Source organism: Carassius gibelio, chromosome A6, assembly GCF_023724105.1.
Source record: "Carassius gibelio isolate Cgi1373 ecotype wild population from Czech Republic chromosome A6, carGib1.2-hapl.c, whole genome shotgun sequence".
NCBI classification, from domain to species: domain Eukaryota; kingdom Metazoa; phylum Chordata; class Actinopteri; order Cypriniformes; family Cyprinidae; genus Carassius; species Carassius gibelio.
In genome coordinates, this window is record NC_068376.1 from 26,127,254 (window position 1) to 26,149,197 (window position 21,944).

Below are 21,944 nucleotides of genomic sequence, written 5' to 3' on the forward strand. Positions count from 1 at the left end.
CAGGAACCCATCATCCTCCTACCGCTTCCGTCAGTTATTGCGCGTCATATAGCACGAAAGTTCGCGTCGGCGGGCGGCTCAACAATCGATCATGGTTCCTAATCTCCCGTGTATTATACCTTACGCGATGGACATCATTTAAGATATAAGTGTGAGCGGGATGCAGGACACCAGAGGGGCTAATTATGCCGTTGTCATGAAAGTGGACTGATCGAGGCACTTTTTAAGGTATGTGTGCTGCGCAATGGAAACCTCAGTCCTTAGTAAAGATTGCTACATCATTTTAAACTTCCGTAGGCTATTGCTTTTTGTGTAAGGCACCTTAGACTATTTGCCTAATTAACGGCATCTTTATAAATGACAGCGATGCGGTACATGTGGTGTTACTTAAAGTGTGATTGCTGCTTGAGCGTGATTTCCTTTATAAGGCAATCTGTCTTCGTTCCTTCTGGTAGAGAGCGAATGGAAGGTGACAGGGTCAGAATTATGCAGGGTTTGAGGGTATGACGCTGTCATTTAGGTTTGAATCTCCAGGAAGACAAAAGAAAATGATGTATGTGTTTACAAAGTTAGAGATATGCTTCAATGGAGCTTTTAAACATTTTGTTCAGTAAAAAAGTCAGCCAGCGGGTGAATGTTCGTTCAGTTATAAAAGTAACTGTATAGCAACGGTACAGCGCTCCAGCTATTTTACTTACTTAATATTCGCCACAGAGTGTTTTGCATATTTTTGTTGTCTGTTATGCTGCTCACATTTAACTTTTTCACGTTCGTTAAAAACGCTCGGGTAAAAGAAATCAGAAATGAGCAACAGGCTACAGACAGTTTTATATAACTCAATTGGCAAAACATTGTCATTATTACTTTGACACTTTTTATATGTTTTTATATATGACAAAAAGTGTCTTGTTTAAAAATTATTTCAGATTGTTGACAAGCATCAATAGACGTTCACATAAAAATCTGCTTGCACAGAAGGTAGCCATAGCAACATCGTTTAAGGACTTTTCACTGTGATCCTCTTCAGAATGGCCAAACATAAACATCACATTTACATATTTTAAATATGTTTCATTGATAGGGACGCTAAAAACAATTAGGGTTGATAGAGACGTCAATCGCTCCCTGAAAAATAATAATAAAAAAAAAGAAACCCCTATGCAAGCCATAGTTTACACACTAACCAGATAAACATTAGAAATCACCCACAGAGGAGTGATGTGACAGTAGAAGTCTCTCCATAAAATATAGTTTTGAGATATTAAAGTAAAATGCCACATTTGGCTAATTATTCTGCATTTCAAATGACAGTACAGTAATTAATGTGAAAGATCTAACTGCGTAGACATTAATGTATTAGTCATTAGCATCACGAGTTTCTGTAAAGCTGCTTCGTGAAGTATGACAATAAAAAATTAAATGTTTATTTTATAAATATAACAAAGCTTACACAAAATCTGACAATATGTAGGCCTACCCTTACTAAAACGTAGTATACTTCAACTTTATTTTACTAAGGTTCAAGTATATTTTAAGTATACTTTATGTAGCAAGTATTCTATACAAATATCAGTGTTCTAGTAGTATACTTGTAAGTGTGCAGTTTAATACTCATTGGAACTAAATTTGCCCACTTTCTAGTATATAAAAGTGTACTTTTAAGTATGACAGTTGCAAACATTGAGGACACTACTAGTTTACCTCTATGTTTGTAGTTTGTACTGCAATTATACTAAAAGTGAACTCATAGGTATACTGATAGTTTACTAATTAAATACTTTGTACACTTTGAAGTACAGTCTCAGTAAACTACTAGTTTAGTAGTTTTATACTACAAGTATACTCATAAATTTTCTTTAAGTGAACTTTACATCATATTTTAAGTATAATACTATGTCCCTATTTAGGTTTTAATGTGTATATATTTTGTTACATTAATATCTGAACATACAAAACATCCCGGTATCTGCTTGTAAACAAAAACATTTTATTCTAGCTTCATGCATTCTTTTTTTTAACTATATTGTGTTTCATAAAAAAATAAAGAAATAACATTTTGAACAAAAAGCTGAAAAAAGACTATGAACCAAATTAAGAATGATAATCAAAATGTAGATGGAGTCGATCAACACCCTAAAGCTTGACTGTAATTATTACCTCTTCATCGGTCAACATTTTATTCCATAACCTTACAGTTTGGATGCTGTTTCATCTCAGATGATCGTGCTAGATTACATGTGTTAGTATCTGGTGTTTCTTTTTCTTCTTCACTTGTGTTTTGTTGGAAATTCTGTGCTGAAGATGTGTACTAGCGCCCCCTCTACCGTGTAATAATGAAAACACAGATTCTAGGAGTATAGTTCAACTATATTTAGAATTTCTGTAAGTATAAATCAAGTATACTTAAATGTCATTTTAAAGGGTTAGTTCGCCCAAAAATGAAAATTATGTCATTAATAACTCACCCTTATGCTGTTCCAAACATGTAAGGCCTCCTTTTATCTTCGGAACACAGTTTAAGATATTTTAGATTTAGTTCGAGAGCTCTCAGTCCCTCCATTGAAGCTGTGTGTACGGTATACTGTCCATGTCCAGAAAGGTAAGAAAAACATCATCAAAGTAGTCCATGTGACATCAGAGGGTCAGTTGGAATTTTTTTAAGCATCGAAAATACATTTTGGTCCAAAAATAGCAAAAACGACGACTTTATTCAGCATTGTCTTCTCTTCCGTGTCTGTGTGAGAAAGAGTTCAAATCAAAGCAGTCTGGATATCCGGTTCGCGAACGAATCATTCAGTTCACCAAATCGAAGTGAATCGTTTTAACCGGTTCGCATCTCTAATACGCATTAATCCACAAATGACTTAAACTGTTAACTTTTTTAATGTGGCTGACACTCCCTCTAAGTTCAAACAAACCAATATCCCGGAGTAATTCATGTACTCCAACAGTACATTGACTGAACTGCTGTGAAGAGAGAACTGAAGATGAACACCGAGCCGAGCCAGATAACGAACAAAACATCGACTCGTTCACGAGTCAAGAACCGTTTCTGTCAGATGCATTCGATTCGTTAACTGAGGAGCCGATGATACTGCGCATGTGTGATTCAGCGTGAAGCAGACCGACACACAGAGCGTCTGAACTGAACTGATTCTTTTGGTGATTGATTCTGAACTGATTCTGTGCTAGTGTTATGGGCGCGGGTAAACCGAAGGCTTGAATCAAGGGCAATCATCGCCAATGACGCCATTACGTCGAGCACAAAAGAACTGGTGAACCGTTTTCTTCAACCGGTTTATTGAATCGAACTGTCCGAAAGAACTACTGGTGATCCGAACACCGATGCAACCGGTTCTTCACTCGTGAACGAGTCAGTCTATTGTTCGTTATCTGGCTCGACTCAGTGTTCATCTTCACAGCAGTTCAGTCAGTGTACTGTTTGAGTAAATGAATTACTCTGGGATATTGGTTTGTTTGAACTCAGAGGGAGTGTCAGCCACATTAAAAAAAGTTAACATCTTAAGTCATTTGTTGATTAATGCGTATTAGAGATGCGAACCGTTTAAAACGATTCACTTCGATTTGGTGAACTGAATGATTCGTTCGCGAACCGGATATACAGACAGCTTTGATTTGAACTCTTTCTCACAACAGACACGGAAGAGAAGACAATGCTGAATAAAGTCGTCGTTTTTGCTATTTTTGGACCAAAATGTATTTTCGATGCTTAAAAAAATTCCAACGGACCCTCTGATGTCACATGGACTACTTTGATGATGTTTTTCTAACCTTTCTGAACATGGACAGTATACCGTACACACAGCTTCAATGGAGGGACTGAGAGCTCTCGGACTAAATCTAAAATATCTTAAACTGTGTTCCGAAGATAAAAGGAGGCCTTACATGTTTGGAACAGCATAAGGGTGAGTTATTAATGACATAATTTTCATTTTTGGGCGAACTAACCCTTTAAGTATATTTATGAGGAGTACATAAAACCCATTTCTCTGAAGTACATTAAAAGTAAACTAAAAGCATACTTTCCTATTTTTAGTTTAAAAGAAGTATACTAATAGCACACTTGAATAAACTTCTCTTCGTAAGGGTATATTTGCCACACTTTACATTTGAGAGTGATTTCAATTTCAATATTTGTTACCAGTTTTAGTGTAGTCTAGTATGCTGCTCAAACTTAGCTTAGACTTAGCCAGTCTCAGGTTTAGGTTTAATAATCCTGCAAAGCATTTGCTTGCGGCAGGTGGCCAGAGAGATGGAGAGTCCTTCTAAGATTGAGAGGCGCCATGCGTGGGCAAGCAGCCGCCGCAAGATTACTGTAAGAGATGCAGAGCACCACAGCCCAAGAGCAAAACATCAGCCTCATCTCTCTCTCCAAGATGACGTCTTTGCGGATGGTGAGCATAAGGTTAATGTTTAATGTTCAGCTGTGTCAGTAGGTTGATAATATGTAAAGGAGCTGCATATCTCATTTCCTCTTAAGCATGTGAATTGATGCTAGTACATAATGCAACCAATATCATTTATGGCTTCACTTTTAAATGTTTTAGCTCAATATTTTTTTCATTTGGGAAATACTTAGCTTGAAAGCTGCACTTGTGTAATCTTTATATAAATAAAACCCCACTTGGCTTGAAACTGTTCTCTATCAGAATGACATTAATGCATTTTTAAAAATCCAAAAACTTTTTTTGGGACCGTTGTATGCTTTAAGTATATTTGTTTTAAGCAAAACACAATCAGATAAAAATATGTTGGACAATAGATTGGGATGAAATAAAATAATAAAACTAAATTGTATTACAGCTTAATCAGGTCACTTTTTTATAACTGCCACTGTCAGAGATAAATGGCAGACTACAAACAGTACACGGTTACCAGCAGATAAACAAAATTTCCAAAACAGAGAGCTCATTTACACCTCTCTCTCTCTCTCTCTCTCTCTCTCTCTATCACTCACACACACACACCCATTCTCAAAAAGACAGGCTAAGATCGCTTTGTGCGTCTTTATTTTGTTTCCACAGGATGCTCTGCTGGAAAGATTGAAACCTGGCTTCAAGGTTGTGGGTGAGTGTTTGTGTCAATGCTTTCTATGAAACACAGGCATTGAGTGTCAGTTGCAATACAATAACAGCAAGTGAATGGAAAACCACAAATGTTCTTGGGTTTATTTGTTGAAGGTCATGCAGGTTAAAAACACATCTATCTCTGAGGGTCAAGAACCATGTTTTGCTCTATTTACAGATTGTGCTGAGGAAGATTCCGTTTTCAAATGTTCCCTTTCTGGATCAGGAAAATAGTAGATAAAACTTGACATTTTTTGTTATTGTTTCTCACCGTTCAGGCTTTGGAAGTTCCTGCTAGAGAAGGCAAAAAGAAAGTATTTTCAAATGAATTTCAAAATTCAAATGCATGTTCAACATTTAGGTCATTCATTTTGATTTTTTAATTTTTTTGTAAATATATTCTACAAAGCCTGTAAATTAAATTTCTAATCACATTCATAGCAGCAGTAGTCCGAACAAAATCAACAATGCTTACTAAGCGAGCATAATTGTGGCTTCTTAAGACCTTTTTTCTGACAAGTTGCGATATATCTTTCTAACATTTGTTTAATAAGTGCTAGTGGTACATATTGCCACAAGAATTGAAAGATGTGCTGTGTGCGTCTCTATTTTTATCACAGTATTTTACTGCATGCCCGCATCCCACCCACAGACCTCTGCTGATTCACACTTGATAAAAGTGAATTTTTAATTTATTTTTCCTTTCTTATTTTCTTTCCTTTGACTTCTCTGTAGGAATGAAGCCACTCCTGCCAAAAGCAGGCACCTAACAATAGGTAGGTTGAGGACGAAACAAGTTGGATATTGGATTCCGATTAAGTTTTTGAAAATAAAGGTTTTGATAGAGTTTGAGTGATAAAGTTTAAAACCTGCCTAATCAATATTTTTACATATGTAAGTAATGAGCAGGCACACAAAATCCATAGACTTTTTTCATGTCTAAAAGCATGATCAAATTAGCTAATACATTTAATAAAGAAACATGCAAGAACTTAAAAATGATGAATAACAGCCGTTAGAATTGTGCTAAACTCCCACGGTCTTTTTGGAGACCTCAGCAGGTGCAGGCTTACCAGTGATTTATGATTAGAATAGCCGATGGACCTTTGCTCTATGTCTAAATCCTGGTCACATTTGTCAAATGTTATTCTTCAGGCTCTTTGAAGACAGGTCCCAGCTTTGATGATGATCTGAGTTTGGGTGCAGAAGGTGAGTGGAAACTACACAACAGTAACTGTAACTGCTATAATGAAGAAGTGGTGAGAGCTGTATGTGTTTTAATTTGGTTTAAGAACACACATATCACCTTTAACAAACAGTTCTATTTTATGGAGTCGAAAAATGTCTGCAGAACTTTGATTGTAACCCCCAGGTGTTATATTCCACATCAATGCAACATATTGGATAACTGCTAATTAAAGGCAATTTTGTGCTAGACCTTTATGCTCCCACATTGAGTTTTGAATAATGGGTTCTTTGTGATGACAAGCCTTATATACTGTATTTAGCGGCACTGCATTTATGTTTGAAAGCAAAAGATCAAACAGCATTTATTTGAAATGTAATATTTTGTAGCATTGTAATTGAATTAACAATTACTTTTGATCATTTTAATGCATTGTTGCTGAATAAAAGTACAAAATTCTTTACCAAACTTTTACATCTGAATTATTTATTTCACAGCTACTGCATTATATGCTGCATCAGGTGCACCACGGTTTAGGTAAGTAATAGGCTGATTGTTACTGCCTCCATTGTCTTGCTCAAGGTTACTTATTTGTATTTCTTCCTTTCGTTGTATTTTTTAATGGATTGTTTGTGTGTCAGCAGCACACCTCAACAGAAGCTCAACCTGCCATTGTTCAGCATGGGCCAGAGCGTTGCATCCAGTGCTTTCTCAACCAACACCAATAGGACTGTTTCCAGGTAAGAGCATGGATGAGACAGAACACACTGGAAAAATAGTAGTTCATGTAGCTGGCCTGTTGGATGAAGGTTCCCACTTAGATTCTGGCAAAAAATAGCCAAAACACTTTTCTCCAGCATGCATTTTACTTTCATTCTCAAGATGGATTTGTGCTTCTGATGTGCTTCTAAAGTCAAACTGTAAATGGTTTTAGCAGAGCTAAGCAAAGTGTTCGGCTAGTTGCAAATGTAGAGTGATGCATGAAGTAGTAAATTTATGTGTCTTGCATGACAATAAGATCCTGTAATATAAATAACATGTACAGTATGTGGCCCTCACCGATAAGTATGCCAACTGCTCATTTTTGTTTTTCCTGCATTATTCAGTTCTAACAATAGCACAATGCTACACCCCTGTTGGTATTTGAAAGCATAAAATTATGCAAAAAATTCAACAAATAAACATGAAAGGGATGAAGAATTAAGGTCTTCATGAATGACAGGCACTGGATTTCCATGGGCATAGATTCCATGAATGTCTACCTGAACCAGAGTTCACTTTTCACATTTCGTTTGCCATTCATGACATCTCATGAAATTCCCCAGTGTGTCTGAGATCCTCCAAATGCGTGCTGAAGATGCAGAAGAGACCCTTTTCCAATTGGGTTTCGGATGCGAGGAACCGCAGGTCACTGCCCGGATCCCAGTCCGCTTTTTCAACTTCCCGTCCCACCTAAGAGGCATCAACTTCCGCCTCTTCCTTGAATCCCAGCTCTCCAGGATACGCCAGGAAGACCCCTGTCTTTCATTAGCAAGTAAGGAATTAAGAGTTTCAGAATGCTGCTGGTATTACATCTGTAAACACATTCCATCAAATTCCAAGTCACATTCCATTACCTTCATCATCATGTATGGTTTTTGCACAGGTCGTTTCCGACAAGTAGAGGCATTGACGGCAATGGCCAATGCCTTCTATTCGCTGTACTCCCATGTTTCCCGAACGCCACTTCAGAAGCTTGCACCACCCCAGTTAACCTTCACCACCCCATTTGTGGAGAGGACCATGTCTCGAACCAGTGTCCGCAGTGAACCACGCTCCCCTGTTGAAAGACTAAAAGACACTATCTCCAAGATGTGCTTGTATACAGGATCACGTGGCTCAGACTCCTCGTCTCCAAGCAATTCACCTCGCAAGCGCAAATGCAGCTTGTCTGACGTAGTTGAGAAAAGTGCAGAAAATGACAATGAAGAGTTATGTCTTCAAATGGGAGTAGATGATTTGGAACAAGACTTGGATTGGTTTATAGAGAGCAAGAAAGAAATCGAGGAGGAGACGTATGGTGAAAACACTGAAAGGACTGATTCCTTGGACCATATACCTTGTCAGTCATTATATGAGATGACAAATGAAAACCGACACAACTTAGGCAATGCATTAGCAGAGTGTACACCTTGCCTAGATCCAAAACCGGAGATGGACGTGAAGTCCAAAGGTTGTACCCTGCATTCTGTTCTCTTGAATAGCTCCAGTGTTACCATGGGACCTGTTCCTATCATTGCCCATGATGTCATATGCCCTCAGGTTGTTGAATATGTGAATCAGGCACCTTATCGCTGCCTTCACACAAATAGTATGGATATCAAAAACTCGCCATTTGCACACCAGACTACATATAAACCTTCTGTAAGACAATCAAATGCAATTAATTTACCAGAGTCAGAGTTATGTCAGATCACAATCACTGGATGGGAAGAAGACACTACCCTTTCTAACAGAGACAGACAGGAGCAGAGTTCATCAAACATCAAGAGGTTCCTAAGTCCAGCTAAACCACTAAATCTAAGCAAACAAGGCAACTCCTTTGAGCTGGAAGAGGTACGCTATCTCTTATCATTTTAATGCATTTCATGTCAAGAGCAGTTGCCTACACAGATTCTCCCGTTAGACGTCATTTACTGAGTATTATTCAACTCTATTGCTGAATCCACCTCCAGACTTCCTCTTTTTATTCCACCTCTGCATAGAAATTATAATCTGACTTGTTGTCATTTATAACACTGCAAACTGTTGCGCTTTCACTTTTTACACTATTACAGAAATGAGAATTGTCATCATTTACTCACCCTAATATTGTTCCAGAGCTTCTGTTAAACACAAAACAAGATATTTTGAAAAACGTCTGACAAAGTGAAAACATTTAAAACATTCTTTAAAATATATTTTGTGTTCTGAAAAACAAAGTCATGCAGTTTTTGATTGTCATGAGGGTGAGTAAAATGATTTCTATGATACTACTGTCATTCCTTGATTAAAATTGTAAGTTTGAGGCATCATTCATGCCCGATACACAAACATGGATAATATAAATGTCACATTTAAATACTTAAAAAGGACAGTTCAGTATGAGGTTCCATTTGTGCCAAAAATTAACAGACTGCTTTGCGCTTTTAATGCACATTTCTCCTTGTCTACAGTCATTGCCTACTTGTTCAGCTAAATTAGTATGTTTCCTTTTTATTGCTGACATATCTGCTCGCTGTAATGAGTTTACCAAAGGAAGTCAAATAAACATGTCCATTTATGTTGATGTGTATATCCTTGGTTTATGTTGTATTGTTTTGTCATCCTTAAGTTGTCTTTACTCATGTTCTGTTTTGATTACTGACAACTGTAAAGTTTTTGGTTCCATATTCTCTGCATATTTGCCTAGGCTGCTTAAGAGACTGTCTGCAAATCTCACTCACACTGCAAAAACATACATTAAGTCAAATCATTAATTCAAATAAATAATTTTTACAAGGTTATAATAAACGGCTAGTGGGCAGACTAACCATACAGTATGTGCTTTTGCCAGTATCTCACTTCATACACATACAGTACTCAATTACCTTAATTTAGGGAAAAAAACAATAATTCACCTAGATACTATGTTCAAATTACATTTGCTATTGGGCTATATTCTTATTGATATATTGCCATTGTGTCCCTTTAGAAATGTAATGTAGTTTATATTGAGAAAAATTATGTACAGTACAGCATTATTTAAAAAATATATATTGTAATTCACCAAAAGTTTTTTTTTTATGTTCCAAAGGTTGTAGTACATTACTATTGACCAGACTGACTTACTACAGGTGAGATCTTTCCAACACCTCAATTTAAGTACAGTACACTATTCTTTTTTAGAAGGCAATTACTGTAATTCACCAAAATGTTTTTTTTCTCGCTCTCAAGTTTTAAGTTATGACCAGGCAGACTCACTATAGGCCTGAATTTAAGTTTTTTCTTTTTTTTAATATACTGAATATTTATGAAAGGAGGTATTGACAAAATATCACTAGGAATTTTCAGACAGCCTCTTAAGCAGCCTAGGCAAATACACAGTGAATATCAAAGCTAAAACTAACTTCACCACACTCAGGAAGCATGAAAGAACAGAACAAGAGTAAAGACAACAGTTAGAACGACAGAACAGAACATTAGTAAGGATGACAGAACAATATGACATAAACAGAGGACATACACATCAACATATACTAATTTAGCTTAACAATGACTGTAGACGAGGACAAATGTGTAGTACAAAGCAGTCAGTTCATTTTGGGCACAAATTGAACCTCATACTAAACTATCCTTTTAAGCATTCTAATGTGGCATGTACTGTATCTCATCCATGTTTGTGTTGTGGACATGAATGTTGTCTCAAACTTACAATTTCCCCTAATCAATAAAGGACAGTAGTATCATAAAACTTTGGGGTTGGCTATTATTTGACTTTGGCCAGTAAGCATATGAACATATTTTCAAATGCATAGTAAACTAGCACTGAAGAAACATGTTTTGTAAAGGAAAACGGCACTCTGGCAAAGTAAAAATCTAGTTTTCTGTACTGTGTTGTGGGATGATCATTAAGTATAGGGTTTCAATTCAGGTTCACAGTGCAGAGGAAGAGGAAGCCACTTCATCAGAATTCTGCTCCACAGTCACGTTAGCGGTTTCGACGCATCAACACAAATGTAAGTAGCATGAGTAGTCCTTATCATGATAAGAACTCATGAGGCAAATTTGAACCACTAATTTGACTAGTTCTTGATCAATTTAGTAAAATAAATTCAGTTGAACAGCTGATAATCAGCAAAATAAGCAAGTTCACAGAAAGCAGCATGTGTTAATGTGGTGATAGAGGGAGGTGTGTTGCTGACTTGTTAAAAACACATTGTATGCTGTAAATTGGTCTGGCTGATCTTGTCAACCTTATCACATTTCAGGGAAACAACCTAACAGGAAGTCGCAAAAAAAAAAAAAAAATCTGCATACTTTTTTTTTGGGTTCACAGAAACCGTTGAAAACGAATTGTGGTGCTTTGACTATATTAAATCATCAGTGTTATTTTAAGCATTGCTTCTCTTTCCCAGCGTCGCCCCTGCGAGGGGACAGTTTTCAGTCGGATAGCAGTGGATATGCTGAAGAGGATGTGCACCATTCCCTCTTAACTCCAGAGAAAACATAACATTAAATCTCAGGCTAATGAAGCACAAAGTGTGTCTACTACTATCCTTGAAGTGATCATGAAATGGTGTTTGCTAACCTATCTTTCTAAGTGGACTTGTCCATCAGGAATGAACTTATCTTTGGGATAGCTTGCACGGATAAGCCATGCACAGTAAAGACCAGGAGCATGTATGAATGTTGCTTGCATGTTACTCTGTGAAAACCTACAGCCTAGAATAATGCTTATAATCTGGTTTTGAAATCGTTGTATTTGTTTTAAGCTTCTAAATTTGTGCACTTTTTGGTTTTCTTGTTCAGATGGATGACCTGCTGTACACATTGTCTTTATTTGTAATTCCACAATGGTAATAAATAATTTATTTGAACTATTTAGTTTTGGTAGACTGGTTAAGACAATTCTATGATAATACAGAGGTGACTCAGAAACACAAAATTAATGATTTGAATACAGAAATGTTGTCCATAAGAAACTCTTTTCATTCTCACTGAAACCCAATTTTGTGAATACAAAACAAGCTCACTTTTTAATGTTCGTTAGCATAAACATTCTTCTTCAGATCCACTGCTGGCATAAAAAAAAAAAAAAATCGAACTCTTAAGTAAATACAACAGGACCACGTATATAATTTGCTATATAACAAATGACTAAATGCTCAAAGTAGAAGATAATGTAAATTTCAAGTTTATTGTTCAAGATAAAATATTCAATAGATCACAGATTCACCAGCTTGGTACAAATTACATCAGTACATATTGTTGTTGGTCATATACCATTATATTGAATATGAACAATTCAATCTTTGCCAGTCCAAATGTAATGCTGCAGCCTGTGAGGCCGAAACACTTACACAGAGGTAGATATTTAACACAGACTGTCAGGCCAATGTTAAAAATGATATTATTTTCAATAGCCGACAGAAAAAGACTTTATCTTACTAACACCTTCTATGAAGCTAAATAAATGTTAATGAATAACTTCTATTATTAAAATATAATGAAAATAAATTGTACAAAAGTGAAATATTTACAGTTAAAAAAAGTTCATGCTGTCCTAGGTTCATCAGTTCATCAAGGTCACAGAGCAAATTCTCTATGCCATAATTTAAATGAAAGAAAAAGGAAAAAAAAATTGATGGAAAAGTCAAAAGTTGAAAATTTTGGGCAAAGTTCACTTGTTTTTGAAGAAATACATATGACTTTTTCCCAATGAATCGCAGAGATGAATTCACTCACATTGAACCCCTGTGAATTTTGTCCTCGGGTTTCAAATTAAAAGTGTCCTCTGCCTTTGTTTTGCGGTACTGAGGAGCAAGGGTACACACTTTTGGTGTCATATTCAAGGGGAAAATGACAAAATCAGTACGTCCTCCAACTGATTTCACAGCTGGTAGCAGCAAGGACTCAAACACAAGGGCCTTGACGGCAATTATAGTGCACCTACTGCTTCAAACAAACAAGCAGCTCATATTACACAACTGGGGGCAGAAGAGGTAAGCTTCAATTCACCTGATTTTCCTATTTCCCCCCTGCCATGATCTTGAGGTACTGAAGGGCGTTGTGGGCAGCGCTGATGCGTGCTGCATCCAGGCTGGAGGCGAATCCGTGGCAGACGGTAATGGGCTGCGTGGACAACTCCACTAGACACTGGTAAAGGCCACTCAAACTGCGCTCCTCTGAATAAACAAAGTCAGAAAAAGAGTAAGTTTCCAAGAAAAAACTACTTGTTTTATTTTGCTCCTGAGAAGTGTGGTTGGTGGTTAACAAATTTTGGGTGAACTATTCTTTTCAAACACTTAAAAATGGGCTTGTTTGACTAGACTTGTCACTGGGTGTCACAAAGATAAAAATGAAGCTTTGAATATTGGATCAAAAGCACAGATAGAAAAATTGAACCCTTACCTAAATATACTAGAATTAAACCCAAGCCAAGTGGGGAAAAAACGTAGGCGTTGTCTATTAAAAAAATAATAATAATAAAAAATAAATCTCCTATACAGTCTTTGTATATTTAGTTTTTCCTTCATTTTTAGTGCTTTTGTTTTATAGTATATTTTAATCATTTAAATTTAGTTTTTGTTCTTGTATCTTAATGGACTTATTTCAATTTTTTATTTGGTTCCTTCTTGCTATTAACTTGTTTGGAAGAGTGCTATATATATATATATATATATAAACATTTGCTTGCTTGCTTGTATCTTACCTATGTCAAGGTAGCTGACATCAAAGCGCTGTTCCTCAGAAAGCTCACGAAGGAGAGAACAGAAATTGGAGTCGGGTTGGCCCAGAGGATGACAGCGCAACTGTAGGATCTTCTCCCCAGCAGAGTTCCGCAGAGAGTCCCACGTGCAGCCGAGACCTTTAGACTTCCCTCCCTCTAGTCTGCCACCTATTGGCTGTTGAAGAAAAATAATGTTTTTTCTAACTGGCAGATTCATAAAACCAAGCTAAAATTATATTTACAGCTTAGTAAATACTGCACGTCTTACCACACTGAAGGTGTCATCTTCTGCTTCGGCTTCATGGCCGCTCCGCATGTCCACTGGTACATCATGGATACGAGAGAGCATCTTTGCAGCTGCATTTCTTTTAGCAAGCTTTTTTGATGTGCCACTACCTTAAAAACAAGATTAAAGACACACAATACTTTGAATTGACTGCATATTTCCAAACAATCACTATAGGAAAAAAAAAAAAGGTTTTACCTATCTCAACAAATCTTTCCACCCTACAGGTCATTGTAAACTCTTTGCGGTGTGCAGGTCCAGATTCTTGTGTGACCGTGTACTCAGGTAAACGCCAGCCTTTCTGCACTACTAGTTCCTGTGGAAATTGCATTTTTAAGCACAATCAACATAAGCTTCATAAGTATATTTGATATGATCTATATATATGCTTGGTTTTCTCTGCCAGGTTAAAAATAACGATTATTTCATGCAATTTCTATTGCAACAAACTTATACTTTTTTTATATATATATATATATATATTATTTTTTTTTTTTTTGAACTATATATACACACAGTTCAAGCTAGAAGAAGAACTGACACTATCTGCTTCCAATATTGGCTTTAAAAAATGCAAATATCAGTTGATATTATTCATGCTTAATTGCCACATCAAAAAGTAGCACACGCAGATGGCTCTTTTCTTCAGCTTATAATGTATTAAGTATGAAGCACAAAATCTGCAGTTCAATGGCTGCCAAGGATCTTTGTCTTGAGTCTGGAATACACTACACAACTTTTGCACAAATTTTCACAACTACTTTGCAGTCTGGACAAGACAACATATTGTATGATGAATGCTGGGCACAAACTGTTATTTTTGTTTTGTTTTGTTTCAGACCATGATTCTATCCTGTAGGAGTATATTGAACATGTTTCATATTTTTTAAGCGATTTTAGACTGTTGTTTTATTCATCACACGCTTCCTAGAAATGAGAAACATGTTTCTGTGCACGTTTTTCTGTGCAAGTGTGCGTTTTTTAGTCATTTAGTGTCCAATGGGCAATTTTTCTCTTTAGCCATTTACAAAGTCAAAAAGTGTATATGTGCCTAATTTTTTATAATCTTTTCTGATTTTGAAATTATCTCTCACCTGCAAAGCTCCGACTGGATTGCACTCAGCTTGTTGTGTCGAACTGGATGATTTCATCTCTGAATGAGGGCTAAAAAACATTGGACAAAATAAATAAATAAATAACACTATGTAAAAGCCAGAAACCTCTATTAAATCATTAGTTTTTGGAAAACTAGAACTTGTCGTGTATTCGACAAGTTTTAGTTTCAACAAGTTTTCATAGTTCTAGTTTCGACAAGTTTTCATAGTTCAAATGTGCACACAATCTGATCCTTACCATTCGCCCTCCATATCAATCCCGACAAACCCTTCTCCCTCCATCCCATTCCCTACAATCTCTCCCAGCATTCCTCCTTTCAGCATTTTCAGGGCAGCTTCTGCGGCTTTGTGCTTTGCAGCTTTCTTGCTGGGGCCCTGGCCAGTGCAGTTGATGTCTCCCACAGACACGCGGAAGGTGAAGTTAGGCTGGTGGGCCTGACCCTCAGCCTTCAGCAGGTCGTACACTGGAGTCTTGCCTATCCGCGTTCCATATTCCTGCAGCAGACTGATGGGTGTCTTCCCGGGGTTCACAGCCAGCATTTGCTCAATACTGTGAACAGAGAAACACAAAGCCACATAGAGAAAGATCAGATGTTTAAGTCTAATCAAACTCTAAATGTGACATTTTTTTTTCAGGTAAGACAAGTTTTCAATAAACAACACAAAACTATGCATTACATAGGATGCATTGCCACCTAGTGTCAAATAACAGTACAAGTTCAAGTAAACTTCATTTATGAAACCATGCTGTCAACAACGAGATGCCGAAGATTTAGTCTTTTACAAGGAATTTTGAACCATAATATTCTGTATTAAAACCTAGTGATTTTTGAGCATTGTTGATTCTAATGTTCAATGTGGACAGGGATTCAACGATTCGATTAAGATGCAAAACCGATTAACGTTATATCAATTTAGTGATTCTAATGTTCCATTTAGTGAGTAAAAAAAAATCGATTTCGTACCAAAATGTATTCAAATGTTTAATTTGAACAGTGATTCTAACGTTCCATTTAGACAGTACTTGTCTTGAAAGTTGAAACCTTCCATATGAACACTGGTTCAATTGTCAGCTGTGATGATTCAAACGCTGAGTTTAGACAGTGATTCAATAATTCGATTATACAGTGATTGTAATGTTCGACTTGGACCGAGCTAACGTTATGCAAACGTTCATAAAGTGTGAAGGAAAGCAGGAAATACTGGGCCTGTTTGTGTTGTCATTTCAAAATCGCATTGTATTTGCAAATAACTGTAAGAATTCTATTTCTGTCGTGGTCGTTTAATGAGCCAACAGCCGGTCGGTGATTTATTTTTACCTGGTATACCCAGAGTTTCTCTTGCTGTTATCCGGGCTTTTCTCGTGGTTCATTCCCCAATAACAGATATAGAGCTGACTTGTTTCGGACTGCAGAAACCCCCCGAGATGACTGTAACCCCACCGATATCATTAATAGGTTTCCGTGCGGGAAGGACTGAGACACGAGGAGACAGTAAAGCCCGCTCTGTAACACCGTCCCGCATCACAAAACACAACCGGACGGAATTTTAAAGCGGACTACATAGGCGGCCAGTAGCTTTCATAATAAAAGTCTCGACAGTGGCAAATACACGAAGCCTGTCAAAAAAAAAAAAGTCCGGGTCATATTTCATCATAAATAATAATAATTACGACAATAATAATAAGAATAAGAATAATAATTGATTAAAACATAAAAAAACATCATTGGGGATAATCAGGATTAACGTTACATCTAAGCAGCTTTTAAAAGTAAAATATCCAAAACAAATTTTGTCAAGTACGTTTCTAACTTGAGGAAACCTACATTCAAACTCTGCCCTTTCGTGTAACTCTTCATAGTTTATTCTCATATTTTACTTCTAATTTTGTTCATTTTTGTCATAACAGCACAAAGAGAAAAAACTTTATATAATCAAATTTAATTAGCAGCATCTCTTGCCTTACAACACTATAAATTGTAGGTTGGTTGAGAAGGGCACATGGTACACTTTTTGTCTTTCAGACATTTGATGAGCTCAAATAAGCACTATAGTTACAAATGGAACACACATGTCCCCAGTGTCCAGGACCAGTGGCACATTCCTGAACGCTTGACATAAGAGCTGCAAATAAACACACACAAAACGTGTCCAATTTCAACAGACAACTAGACACCAGGAGAGAGAGGCTGAGACAGGGAAATAGTAAAAAACATAAAAAGCTGTTTTATTCAAGAGACACTCCTGAGGTTAGTTAGCTGGCAAACTGCTGTATGAAAAAAACACTGCAATGCTTTTAAATGTGTAAAAGCAATTAAAAAGATAACACTGATAACACCAGGAAAACAAATTAATCATTGAATTTGAAAAACTCACTGCTAGGTTAAAAGTTCACTTTCGAGTACACAAAGACTGAGAAACATTTCAACAAATGCGAAATAGCATGTATTACACAATTAATTGGGGAAACAGGATAAGTCCTCAGAAAAAGTATTTTACTTTGAACCGTTATCCTCCTCAGGAACTTAACTTCCATTGGCAGAAATGCATTTTTCACCTAACTCTTCCACAATCTCTTCAGCTGGTTCTTCTTCTTCAGAGTCTTGCACATGTTGTTCAATTTCTTCCAAGTTTTTCTGCTTCTCAGATTCTTCTAGTGGCTCCTGCAACCTCTGCTCCTGACTAATATCTTCAAGGATCTGAACTTCAGAGACAGCCTGGGTCACACTTCTGTCAGTTCCTGTTTCTTCCATGGAAGTTGAGTCTTCTTTGGCAAGAACAGTTTCTTTTTCTTGGTCTGATATCTCCTCAGTTATTTCATCCCCCTCAGTTATTGCTTGCTCTTCAATAATATCTCCAACGTTGACCTGAACTTCCTTAGATTTTGCATCCCCTTCAGTTACTTCTTGCTCCTCTATATAATCTCCTTCACTGACCTCAGTTATCACATCCTCCTCAGTTCCTTCTTGCTTATCAATAGGTTCTTCTTCCCCGAGGACCTGAATCTCCTCAGCTGGTACTTCCTTGTCAGATATCTGCAGCTCCTCAGGCATTTCATCCTGTTGAGTTACTGCTTCCTCCTCAACAATATCCTGATGGAATGGAACCTCATCAGCTTGTTCATCATCCTCAGTTACTGCTTGCTCTTCAGAAACATCTTCTCTGACTTCAGCTTCCTCTGGTATTTTATTCTTATCTGCTTCTTTTTCAACAGGTTCTTCCCCATAAACATAAAACTCCTCAACTGCTTCCTCCTCACTAATGGCTTGGTCCTTTGCTTCTTCTCCTTCATCCTTGATTGGAACTTCCTCCTGAGTTTCTGCTTGCTCCATTTGCTGCTCCTCTACTGGAATATTTTCCTCTGAACTGGACAGCTGGCTTTCAGATAACATCTGAAGCACAAAAACATTAGGATGTGACATGCCAAAATGATCATATATGGATAATATGAAACAGTCAGGACTATACCTGACTCTGGACGATCTCAGGTTGGGCAGCGAGGAGAGAATGAAGGCAATGATTACTTTTTTGATGTTCCTCCAGACTCCTACGGACAGCCATAAGTTGATCCTCAAGAACTTGGGATCTTCTTGCCTGTTCCATCTCCAGTAGGTCCCTGGAAGAGACCAAAATGAGATGAATTAAGAATAATCAGTATCAGTAACAACACCAAATTGCTAAAGACCTGAAATGCTGCAGAGAATCTTAAAAAGCCACTTAGGTTCCTCACTTGATGTCCATAACTTCTTGTCTGTTCCTGTCAAGAATCCTCTTGTTGCTGATAAAGGATTCCTTCAGGCTTAAAATTTCCATTCTTTGTACTTCCAACTCAGATTTGAGACCCTCTGTAGTGGACATCTGCTCGTCGAGATGTGTTTTGGTGACCAAAACAGTGTCTGTGAGTCCAGAAATGGTAACAGCTACCTCAGAGTTTTCAGTAAGGATAGAATTAAGCTTCTGCTTTAGAGTTTCAATTTCTTCAGTCTTATTCTTGACCACTGCATTTAACGTTGCAGTGGAAACAGACTCCTGCTGGAGTTCAGAAAGTTTGGCATTCATCTCAGACTGAAGAGACCAGAATTGGCTTTGAAGATCAGTGGATTTGATTTTTTCTGATGTGGCCAGTGTAACATCTGCCTTTTTCTGGGCGTAGGCCTCTTCCAGTGCTCGTAGACGCTCTTCAAAAACACCCACATTGGCCATCTTGATATACAAAACATTTTTTATTTCAATATATGAAGTTCAATTATTAATCTGATCAATATGCAACATTTCATTTCCATTTATTGAGCCTAATAGTGTTATGACCATCTACAATTGCAGTTTGCCTCTGAAAATTGATCAATCATTCATTAAATCTACAGCGTTGCAGTAATTAATTCATTTCACACAAGGCCACGGTACATAATTTAGGATTTAAAACATTAATAGAATTGATAAGTTTGTTCACGACATGCTCTCTGTCAGTGGTGTTGGCAGCTAGTTACACTAGTGATGAGTTTTATGATTCACTTGATTCAGAGGAAAGTTCTATAAAAACAATGCTGGCATTGATCATTTTATTAGCTAGTTACCAAAGAAATTTGTAATTAAAATGTATAATCTTAATTTGATCATAATTTAATTATAATATTAATATAAATTTGAAAAGACCAACACCACTGACATTTTAAAACATAATGGTTTTAAAGCACGTTTACCCAATGACACCATGTGGTTCCAATTAACCTTTCACTACAAATGATCTGGAAAGATTTCCTAGTGTTTTGTACAAAGAGCCTACTGAGTTTAAGTTGCTGGAAAACATTCAAAATAGTGATATTTCATTTAATGAAAATTACATCAATTATGAATGGGAGTACTACTTATGTTAAGCATTCAATATTTTACAATAACATATACATATATATACATATATATATATATATATATATATATATACATATATATATATATATATATATATATATATATATATATATATATATATATATATATATATATATATATATTATCACTTTAATCCAAAGTTACAAAGTAAATGCCATGATGGTGTACTTTTTTTTTTTTTGGATTTAGAGTTGACAATACTATTATTAAAGTCAATTATAACATACTGTAGTTCTAGAACCAGTTAAAGGAAATTTGTTTGACATTTTTAAATGAATGGGTTACTTTAATACATTACATTTCTGATCACTAATGCAGATCTGACAGCCTTTAAACTGAATTTAATCAAGCCAACCTGGCAAAAGGAAACACGATCCCCCTCCGAACACACTATTAATGGCCTGGGAGACACATGACAATTCAGCTAATGGAATATTCAAAGGGCACATAGTATGACAAAGAGTCATACTTTCAAATCACAAGTAATTCAAAATGTATACTATAATATATAAACTGCATAAAGTGCGTAAAAGTAATGAACTGGATTTGATTTATTTCGAAGTTAACTTGTAACAAAGAAAAATGCATAAATTCTTATGAATTTATAACTGGTTAACTAAATTTAGCGTATCTCAAAATTAAATACCCGTGCATCACCCACCCCTAACTGTTGTTGGAACTTGGCTATCCTAATTTGCATTGCACTGATTGTTTCTGACAGACTGTCGATGGTTTGTTGCTGCTGGCTGCAGAACCAGACTGCTGTTGATCCCCCGACTGCGAAAATAAAGAAAACAATGGCAGGGACTGCATATTCTTTAAATCCTCTCAGTGGTGTTACAGATGGCGTCTCCAAGAGCAGCAAACTGTCGTCCTGTTTATTACTACTTTTTCCTTTGCGCTTGGTCATCTTGGCTTCGCGGAGGATCTGCACTGTAGACGGCAACACACCCCCTTTCTCTGATTTACTCTGATTTGGTCACCGTTTAACCAGACCTCAACGCTGCATTGGCCCACAACGACGGGGAACTATCAAAAGTGAACTTCCAAGCACGAGGAACCGAGTAGGGGGCGTTGCGCACTGGAGGCGGTCTCACTTTCACGGCACGTACAAACTTACCTAATGTTTCAGAGAATTACATCATTTTAAAAAAAGCTTTTTTTGGGATATACTGCATCAAATAAATCTGACGAGGATACAAAAATCTGATTTATAGTTCTATCTGTCTTCTAGCTAGGCTTCTATATTGCAATAAAATAGTTTGATTAAATATTAGTTAACTCAGAATGAGCAGTGAAAAGGGATTATTTTAATGTAGTAATGTCCATTTTTGGCCACCTCACATTATGCATCACTGCATATGTTAAACAATTATCTGTTTGTGCATATGGGTTATTTGGTCCAAGTAAAGGTATTATAGAAGTTGGAGGGCTGTGAGCAATTTACGAAGCACATGAAGTGCAGAACATCATTGGCCAAGAAATTATCCAGAGCTACTGTGATAGGCCATCTCACACTGCATCTGTAAACCTTATAGGTACAACATGTTCAGAACAAGGCAGATATAGTTTAGTGGCGATGTGTCAGAGACAGCAGCACAAATCCCAGAAGTATAAACCTAGATAAGGGTGACCCCATAAATAGAGTTTCATAGATCTTCTATCATCACTGTGCCCTTGAGCAAGACACTTATCTCTGGCTTCTCCAGGGGACTCACTGCAATTAGTGTTCTGTAAATTGCTTTGGGAAAAGGTGTCTGTTAAATGGCAAGTAGCCTAGACCAAAGCACCGCTGGTTGTAATGCAGCCGAGACCAATGATTGTCCAAACAGAATTTGCTTTCAGGTTCATTTATTTGGGTAGTTGATGCATAATGAGACTGTGGATTATGTGTTAATCACTAACAAGGTTTTAGATTGAAATGTATATA

The 21,944-nt window shown here is 36.8% G+C and overlaps 3 protein-coding genes across 8 annotated transcripts; 1 reads left to right on the forward strand and 2 right to left on the reverse strand.

The window, feature by feature from the left end:
* The first annotated feature begins 48 nt into the window (after window positions 1–48).
* Window positions 49–11,873, forward strand: LOC128015882 (protein TESPA1). Of its 4 annotated transcripts, XR_008184030.1 has the most exons (12): window positions 49–228; window positions 4,262–4,415; window positions 5,046–5,088; window positions 5,823–5,863; window positions 6,243–6,296; window positions 6,771–6,810; window positions 6,915–7,013; window positions 7,599–7,807; window positions 7,919–8,868; window positions 10,088–10,127; window positions 10,925–11,009; window positions 11,409–11,444. XR_008184030.1 is itself a non-coding variant. In XM_052600102.1 (11 exons), exons 2-11 carry the CDS (start codon window positions 4,274–4,276, stop codon window positions 11,501–11,503), a joined length of 1,758 nt encoding a protein of 585 aa, XP_052456062.1. In that variant the 5' UTR covers window positions 51–228; window positions 4,262–4,273; the 3' UTR covers window positions 11,504–11,873. The 4 variants fall into 4 exon arrangements, 3 of the variants coding, with proteins under 3 accessions (XP_052456062.1, XP_052456064.1, XP_052456063.1); XM_052600102.1 differs by lacking the exon at window positions 10,088–10,127 and having other exon boundaries at window positions 51–228; window positions 11,409–11,873; XM_052600104.1 differs by lacking the exon at window positions 10,088–10,127 and having other exon boundaries at window positions 52–228; window positions 6,918–7,013; window positions 11,409–11,873.
* A 291-nt stretch (window positions 11,874–12,164) lies between these two features.
* Window positions 12,165–16,677, reverse strand: LOC128015884 (RISC-loading complex subunit tarbp2). 2 transcript variants are annotated; one of them, XM_052600107.1, is made up of 7 exons: window positions 16,444–16,677; window positions 15,363–15,736; window positions 15,104–15,173; window positions 14,208–14,325; window positions 13,992–14,119; window positions 13,706–13,898; window positions 12,165–13,178 (listed from the first exon to the last, which is right to left on the reverse strand). In XM_052600107.1, the coding sequence occupies exons 2-7, from the start codon at window positions 15,662–15,664 to the stop codon at window positions 13,021–13,023; spliced, it is 969 nt and encodes a 322-aa protein (XP_052456067.1). In that variant the 5' UTR covers window positions 15,665–15,736; window positions 16,444–16,677; the 3' UTR covers window positions 12,165–13,020. The 2 variants fall into 2 exon arrangements, with proteins under 2 accessions (XP_052456067.1, XP_052456066.1); XM_052600106.1 differs by having other exon boundaries at window positions 15,363–15,674; window positions 16,444–16,676.
* A 650-nt stretch (window positions 16,678–17,327) lies between these two features.
* LOC128015886 (probable inactive protein kinase DDB_G0270444) lies at window positions 17,328–21,117 on the reverse strand. Of its 2 annotated transcripts, none has more exons than XM_052600109.1 (4): window positions 20,676–21,117; window positions 18,855–19,327; window positions 18,593–18,740; window positions 17,328–18,516 (listed from the first exon to the last, which is right to left on the reverse strand). In XM_052600109.1, exons 1-4 carry the CDS (start codon window positions 20,922–20,924, stop codon window positions 17,650–17,652), a joined length of 1,737 nt encoding a protein of 578 aa, XP_052456069.1. In that variant the 5' UTR covers window positions 20,925–21,117; the 3' UTR covers window positions 17,328–17,649. The 2 variants fall into 2 exon arrangements, with proteins under 2 accessions (XP_052456069.1, XP_052456068.1); XM_052600108.1 differs by having other exon boundaries at window positions 20,661–21,117.
* Window positions 21,118–21,944: the final 827 nt, after the last annotated feature.